At 48.5% G+C, this 8,486-nt stretch overlaps 1 protein-coding gene across 3 annotated transcripts in view; it reads left to right on the plus strand.

Moving 5' to 3' along the window:
- fam53b (family with sequence similarity 53 member B) overlaps nt 1-8,486 on the plus strand; it is a 28,067-nt gene that overhangs the window by 11,506 nt on the left and 8,075 nt on the right. For all 3 annotated transcript variants that reach the window (XM_053685116.1, XM_017482969.2, XM_017482968.2), the window contains 3 exons: nt 1,153-1,384; nt 3,240-3,294; nt 7,897-8,486. The exon at nt 7,897-8,486 is cut by the window's right edge and continues 12 nt beyond it. In XM_053685116.1, the coding sequence (XP_053541091.1) occupies nt 1,295-1,384; nt 3,240-3,294; nt 7,897-8,486 (735 nt within the window). In that variant the 5' untranslated portion in view covers nt 1,153-1,294. The remainder of the gene's footprint in view (nt 1-1,152; nt 1,385-3,239; nt 3,295-7,896) is intronic.

The following is an 8,486-nucleotide window of genomic DNA, read 5'->3' on the forward strand; positions in this document are numbered from 1 at the left end:
ACACGATATGAGACGTACGGTATGTCCGAAAAGCGATGGCGACTCGGTAGCGATATTGTATGGTCAGCCCTCCCGGCCCTAACGTGGTGCGTGTTGGAAGTGTTTCGGCGGAAGGTTCCAGATGTTCACACGGCGGCACGCTGAGATGCTCCTTCTGTAACTCATCGCAGAGACTCGGATTCGCTAAGGCGGGGTGAGTTTAGAAACCGGAGTCGTAACACGCATCGTGTACGCTTTGCGGTTGAAAACCCGAATCGCTCACCGCATGCCGGGGTTATATAACGGTGACCGCGTCTGGATCGCCTCCTGCTGCGCGCACGTATGTTCACCAGAACGCCTGGAGGTGTGATCAGACGAGCGATTGTCGGAGAACCTCCGGACGTACGCACGGCAGCGACAGCAGGGTTCGAGCGTGAGGCGTGCTCACTTCGCCGAGGAAAGGGTGTACGCGTCGATAATCGCAGGGTCAGCGCTATTCTCAGCCCGTGTCCCGATTGAGCTGATTACGACGACTCGGCATTACCCTCTGGACATCGGCTCGCAATAAAGCAGGATTACACGAGCGCGCGGGATCACGGAGCGTCTGGGCGTACTCACAGACTTCCGAGTGTCGTCATAAAGTCTTGACTATATGAGTATATTACACCACAGTGGAGTTGAATACTCGGCTCGGATTGGTCAGAAGGTGTTCCGTTATCGTTTCCATAGCAACAGCTCCTTCACAGCGGACGCCCCAGATAACGGTCTGTGACGTTTTCCGACATCTTCAGGACGGAGGAGTTGACGCTTTTTTTTTTTTTTTTTTTCCCGCAGGAGCTAACACGTTTCGTGGATGTTAAACGCAACAATAAGCTGATAAAAAATCAGTTAAATACTTTAGTGTAATTCTTTAATTAATAAAACGTCGTAAGTGTCGGCGAATCGCCGTGGCGTCGGAGGAGTACGACACTTTGGGGTGTTGTGGGAAAGCGATAACGTTCGGCGTGGTAACGGAACTGATTGTTTTCCAGTAACCGCACACCCACCCTGTCGTGCTCGAAATGTTTCACCAGGAAAAGAAAGAGGCTCTCGTCCAGTCGTCCCATTGTCGTTTTTATGTCGGCGTGGGAAGCCGAACGCTAACCCCGCGTCTTTTTTCTTTTGTGTCCGCAGGGTCAAGAGGGCTCCTCTCGAAGAACATTCCAGAAGTAACAGGAGGCCAGATGGAAGCGTGAGCAAATCGTCTCCTGCCTACCGCGCGTGTAAAGATGGACGCTGGTAGAGTTTCCACTCGCTGAAATGGGCTTTCGCAAAGATGTGTGTGGCCATGGTGATCATTCACACTAAAACACTGGAAAAGAAGGGTGTCGATGATGTAACCCCCAAAGAGTCGACCTTGGACTCGGTAAGACGCCGCTGACGCCCGTCTCTGTAACGTGACGACACGACGAGACGTTTTCCCCCCCTCGGGGAGCACTCGTCTTCCTGTCCCGATTCCGCATTAACACGCAGAAACGATTACGCGGGATTTCCACTGACGGCGTTTACTTTCCTTTATTTTTCTCCACGAGCGCTCGAGTCACAGGAAGTGACGTCAGAGTTTGTTTATTATTGCGCTGGGGAAGAAGGCAGGAGCGTGCCGTAAATGATAGAATGGTCTAGCTGATTACGTCAAAGCCGTGCGACCTAAAGCTCGACCTGGAGTATATAAAGCTAGAAATGAACAATAATAATAATAATAATAAATCGTATCTTACACAAGGTTTGTACGATCTCCATAACGCAGCTTGACAACAGCAGTGACTTTGAAAAACAGTTGAATTAGCAGTTGCAAGGCGCAGTTAGCAACCAAGCCTCGTTCCGACCTCAGGATTTGATTCACGCGGCGTTTTTATGGCGTGGGAAAAGTCACGGCGACGATATCGACGCCAGGTTCGAAAGGTCAGGCCCTTGTGGGATGTTTTGCGATCGCAGAAATTAAGACAAAAAATGCGCGATATCCGTAGGAGCGTGCGATTTTCATTCCGAGTCACCGCAGGATTCCCGCAGGTTCACGTGCGTCGAATGCGAGTACGGCTAAAAGGTCTTGTTTACAGACCAACTTCACCGCGATTAAACAATTCCGTGCGATCGCGATCCGGCCGGTCCGACCAGTTTTCCACAAAACAAAAAAAAAAAAACACAAAAAACTCGGCATCGCTAATTTTTGAAAGGAGCCGGAGGAAAATCGAGCGTTTTTAGCCGCAACGATCACAAATAGACTCCGAGATCCCGTACGGACTCTGAGACGGTGGACACGTTTCCGTAGAAACAACCGATTCCCAATTACGAAGTCCGGATAAAATCGCAGAGCTGCCATCTTGTAATCAGTGACGTAACCCGAGAGCGCTTGAGCGCCCGAACTGCGCCGTCTTGAGTGACTCGTTTTGCGCCCGTCGTAAATAAAACCGGCGTTCGCGTCTCCGTCGAACTCGTAAAGACCCGTACAGAGTCGAACGCTCTGTGAGGCCACGTTACGGAGAGATACAAATGGGGGAGAATTTTAGGAAATGTACACATGATGTGAACTTCCGCTTTGGAAGGACCAGAAGGTAGGTTGGTGGGTGCGTCGGCATGGAAACGACTAATCCCCAAGCCCCAAAGTAAAATCACAGGGCTTCTCGCATGTCGTAATTGCAAACCTGCGGGGGAAGCAGAGACGCGAGACGCTATTTTTGCGCTTTCTTTCATCTAGACGAGTCGACCCTGTTAGTCGACTGTTTAAACAAACCGTCTCCCCCCTCCCCCGTTAACCCTGACCCTTTTAACCATAGCCAACGCGAAGCATTTAATCCAAAAGCTACACCTCGAGTCCAAGACCCAGTGAGCGTCTCCTCTCCCCTGCTAGCTAGCATCTGCTTTCAGTGCACCAGTTTCCACGGTTGTGGTTTGCATGAGCTCGTCATCGCGAGCGTTTCAGAACCTAACGGCGGGTGGGAGGCTTTTGGTTTCCTGTCTTCATTGTGCACACACTCCATCACCACGGCGGAGGGGTTTCGCTTGCCGATCCTACCCGGGTATCGTCCTCCCATTAGTTCATGCCGTCTCCTTTTATTAACCACAATTGGCGTCTCACGAGTTGTGACTCGTAGGGAAGCAGGGGTCAGAGGTCAGACTCAGGCATTGTGTGGTTCCTTCGGAGGACGCCAACGTGTAGGGGTTCAGGGGCAAGTCGGTGGATTTCCACCTCATTTTCTAAACTGGATGTTTTCTTTCCACAGCGTGAGCCGTCGACCATGAGCCAGGGAACGGCCCTCTTCTCCTGTGGAATCATGGGTAAGTGGTGTAACCCATTGTGGAACGTTACCGCACACTGTTTCTCGTGTTTCTCGATGTTTTTTTTTTTTTAAACATAACCCAGCTTGACAGATCTCTGGAACTCGCAGACGAGCACCCCCCCGCCCCCCCGCCCCCGCCCCCGCCCCCCTCTCTGAACAGCCTGAACCGAAAATAAAGTGTCGTGTTGTTGTGCTCCCTGAACACCTGTGGACCTACTCCATCACCTGATAGCGGTTAGCTTCATCGCCGTGATGTCACAAGATGTTACCACTTCCCACAGGGTTCTCCTGAGGTGAAAGCTCTGCTTCGGTGCACTGAAAGCTCTCTGACTCCACGTTTTAAATCATAAGCTAGCTAGCTTATTCCAAAGATTCTGTGGCTAAAGGTCACATGGGTATCCTCTATATAAAATAACTTGCGTATCGGACATAATAGGTTCAAGCCTGACCGGGCTCGTATCTATCCCCGCCCCTGAATGATTTATACAGAGGTACCGACAGTATCTGTTAGAATTATAAGTGTCCCTGTACTCGAATATGTAATGTTTAAATCTTTAACTCTGTAAAGATACTTAAAAAAAAAAAAAAACAACAAATAAAATTGTGAGCACATTTTTCTATTTAAAACTTTGAGTACTGTCAGGGGCGGGGCTACGTACGAGCTCAGTTAGTGATGTCACAAAATAAGATGTGCTGCTTTGAACCAATCACGTCCAGAATGCAGATTAGTATGCAGATTGCCCCAAAACCTGCATGCTAAGCTAGCTAAATTTGTTTAAAATTAGTGACGAAGAATATTGTCGGTTGTCATGGTAACGTTTTCTTGCCAGGTTTGGACCTGTACTGAAATAGAACTTGTGCTGGCTAATGAGCGCTAGTTAAACTAGCCAGTCAGGAGGATGTGGGCGTTTCCAACCTGTATGTTTATGAATATTCATACATCCTGCCATTTAATTAGGTGGTTTATTGTTTCTGTATACGAATCGAATACGGTGGATACGAAAGTGAAATACGAGCACGTGGATGCGAAACGCTGACAAACAACCCGAAGGCCAGAATGACTTTTTTTTTCGTGCTAGCGTCTAGCCGGGCAGACGAACGCCAGTGCATAGCACCACGCCCACGTCGGCGTGCGCCCTCGCGGGCGCTTATTGTTCGCCCCCTCGTCTCCCGGCACAGGGGCATTTTTGTCTCTGACTTCAGAAAAATTCCCCCCCTCACCCCCCCCTTGTGCGGAGTTAAAAACGCTGAAGCGCTAATTTCCTGCTTGACGTTAGCGAGGATTTCAGCGTGAGGAACTACCTCGTGCTGGTGAACCCTGACCTAGAGAACATGGTGCCTTGTGCAGAAGTCATAAAAGCAGATGTTTTCCTTGGTGTGAGCGTCGCTAAACCCGTCCGTCAACAAGTCGCGTGCGGTTTAGAGAAAGAAAAAGAAAGACAGGAAGCAGCATTACTTTCATCAGGAGAACGTTCCGTGTTTGTCTGAACGCCGCGCTGACGTTTTCCAGGTGCGGCACCACTAACACAAACCGACACGCCGGTTTCAATATACACGCGAGTGATTCAGTGGCGTCGGGGGGAGCGGGGGGTGACGATCACGTGTCTACACGACTACAGATGTTTACTAGGACGAGGCCCCCCTCCCCCCCTCCGGTCCTGGCAGCCCGCCACCAATCAGACGCAGCTATTTCTGTCTCGTACGCCTCGTTTTCACTCGCACCAATCCGGTTTGATTTGGAGAGTCTCTTCCTTTCGCGCCCCATGTTCACGTTCATGAGCAGCTCTTCCTGGAACCTACACCCCGAGGACCCCCTGCTGTTCCGCTACCCCGTCCCGAACCGTGTAACGGTGTAGAAATGAAGGTGTTTCACGCTGGGAAATTTTATTTAAAGTTCATACGCGGTGATGACCATCCGTTAGCAGACGACATCCTGAATGGAAGTAATATTCGCTCCTTTTTTAAATAAAAAAATAAAAATTCTATTCCCACTTCTGTTTATTTCTACTCATTTATTATTGTCTTTCTATTCATATTATCTTGTGTCCAAATCTCTTTCTCTTTATCGTTCTATTCTTTTCTGCTTGTGTTGGGTTCATATTTGAATTCTGTTCTTATTCCCGTTTATATTCCTGTGTTATTCCTGTTTATATTCCTGTGTTATTCCCGTTTATATTCCTGTGTTATTCCCGTTTATATTCCTGTGTTATTCCCGTTTATATTCCTGTGTTATTCCCGTTTATATTCCTGTGTTATTCCCGCTTATATTCCTGTGTTATTCCCGTTTATATTCCTGTGTTATTCCCGTTTATATTCCTGTGTTATTCCCGTTTATATTCCTGTGTTATTCCCGTTTATATTCCTGTGTTATTCCCGTTTATATTCCTGTGTTATTCCCGTTTATATTCCTGTGTTATTCCAGATCTGTTCTATCCTCTCATAGTCTGGCATACTTCACTCCAATGTCTTTCTGTTTTATTTCTGTTTCTTTTCCCATTCATGTTCCTGTTCTATTCCTCGTTCCCGTTTGTATTGATTTCTCTCGGTGTTCTGTTCTGCCCTATACGATTACGCCCTATTCCATTTTTATATTTCTATTCTTTTCTATCCCATCCTATTTTATTTCTGTTTGTATTCCGTTCCTTCTCGTTCTGCTGAACTCCTTTCCTATTTCTATTCTATCCTATAGTATCATACCCCGTTTCCATTTCTATTCCCGTTCTCTTCTTTTCTATTCCATCATATCCTCTCCTATTGTATTGATTTCTATTTCTACTGGTGTTCGGTTCCGTCCCGTTTTGTTGTTTATCCATTCTTATTTCTGTTTTATCCTATACGGTTATGCCCTACTCCATTCTTATTTCTGTTTAATCCTATACGGTTATGCCCTACTCCATTCTTATTTCTGTTCTTTTCCATTCCATCATACTCTACCCTGTTTTCTTCGCATTTCTGTTTGTGTTGATTTCTATTTCTTCTGTTCTTTCTCACTCTGTTGTGTTTCCTTTCCTGTTTCTATCCTATTCTTTTCTACTCTTATTTTTTTTTTGGTCTCGATCTCTGTTTCTGTTTGTATTCCATTCCTATTCCTGTTCTATCCTACAGTATCATGCCCTGTTTCTATTTTTATTTCTATTCTAGCGTATTCTATCCTAATCTGTTCTGGCCTATTCCCTTCCTCTTCCCGCCCTATCACATTCTCTTCGGCGGATCAGTTTGGGAGTTCAGTGGGAGTCAAAATGATCAGGCAGTGCAGTAAAATGACCCGCAATAAGACCCTCATCACTTAATAATCCGTCGATAACGGTCTCATAATCCGACCGCTGAGATGGGATACCCGTCGGCAGTGTCGTCACCTGTAAAGACCCCGGAGAGAGCAGTGATGGTGTATGTAGCACTTTCAGGGGGACGTGGGTGTTGGGGTGGGGTCGGGGTCGTTTGTATAATGCAGATAGAATCATTAAGAATGTACTAGCTGAGATCGTCCAGCGATACCAAGATGGTCCAAGATGGCCGCCTCCATTACAGTCGAGTGTCGAGCTACATCAAGGCGAGTTCATGTTTATAGATGCGCCCTCCAGTGCGAACCTAAAGAATATTGTACACGGACCACGAGTATCCTAATGATCCTACTGTAAAGACTACGCTCTTCTTAGCGTCAACGATTTGAAACGTTTCTTCAAGTGTCTCACCGGACTCGGTGTTGCAACTTGTACACCAGGCTCATGATCATCCCTGGCTTCCTGTTTGAAGGGCGTTAACCTTGACTTTAACGACTTGGCTCTAATCCATCAATGCCACGCTTATATATATATATATATATATGGCTAATTTTCCATTATTATGAGTATTACCATGGAGAAGTGATGTCTTGCATGAAAATATGTATGAAAGGCTGTGTTCCACCTAACCCGTGCCAGCTTATGATTCAGAGTTTCTGAAGAGGTTAACGCACTGTCCACATACACTAGGTGTAGCCCAGGGAATGAAATCCATAATTGCCGCACAAGCTGGGACAAATATCTAGACCTGAAGTGAAGCGAACACGCAGAATGAGAACGTTTCCATGCGCTCTGATTTATGACTTTATTTATTTATATACCTTCAGAAAAGGCAACGCTCTATCCACACGCCTAAGCCGGAACTTGTGTGATAATAATTTTACCTCAGTGGTCCGAACCGAGAAGTTGTTATGGAGGCAGCCATCTTGTTGGGTGGCAGACTGACTCGGCGTGGTGCGGTTTTAACAAGCTGGCCGGTCGCCGGTCGTGGGTCACATTGGTAATGTTTGACAGCCTCGTTTCCCTCCCGGCGTGGGAAAACGTGGGACGTGAAAGACGTGGAGATGATGATACGGTCTCCTGTCGTGGCGGCAATGGCGGGGATGTTTGGATACACAATACGATCCAGACTCGCTGCCTTGCAAAGCTCGATGTTGTTCGAGGTTTATCGGCTCACGTACTCGTTTAAAGGACTTTAAAGATGTTAACGTACTTCCCGTGGCGTTCTGACTAGCTGAAGCAGATAACTTACAGGGTAAGACACTCCTCCTGCCTTCTCCTTCTGTTCTCACCGCTTCCCTGTTTGCGTTTGTTTTCAGACTTGGTTAGCGTTGGCCAGCGTCCTGTGGGTTCGAGTCTGGAGAGTCTGTGGGACTCGGGTGCGAGCAGCGCCAGCTCCATCAGTGGCCTTCTGCGGGACCTGAGCTTGAGCGAAGCACCTTCACCCAGCAAGCGCCAGTGCCGCTCTCGGTCCTGCTCCGACGAGCTGAGCTGGCGCTCCCCGTGGCGTCCGCAGGCCTCGCGGCTTTGGACGGCCGTGGAAAAACGCCGCTGCCACAGCGGAGGTGCCATCGTGCCGTCGTCTTCGTCCTCTTCCATCTTCTCCAGCATGCAGCGGAGCTCCAGTTTCAGCTTCCCCACGCGCGCCGACCTTCCAGAGACGCCGTTTCCTCAATCGTTCACAGCCGTGACTTTCGACCCGCCCCGCCCGCTCTGCTGTTCTCACGAGAGGATTTGCCTGCCTGAGATCGACGCCGCCCCGGAGCCCGGTTCTCCGGACTCCGCCTCCGAGGCGGGAGGACTTGCACGGAGCCAGTCGCAGCCTTGCGTACTGAACGACCAGAAAATCGGGATGAAGCGCCGCCGACCGGACGAACCGCACAAACAGAGGCCTTCGCTTGATTTGGCT

This window comes from Ictalurus punctatus, chromosome 13, assembly GCF_001660625.3.
Source record: "Ictalurus punctatus breed USDA103 chromosome 13, Coco_2.0, whole genome shotgun sequence".
NCBI lineage: Eukaryota > Metazoa > Chordata > Actinopteri > Siluriformes > Ictaluridae > Ictalurus > Ictalurus punctatus.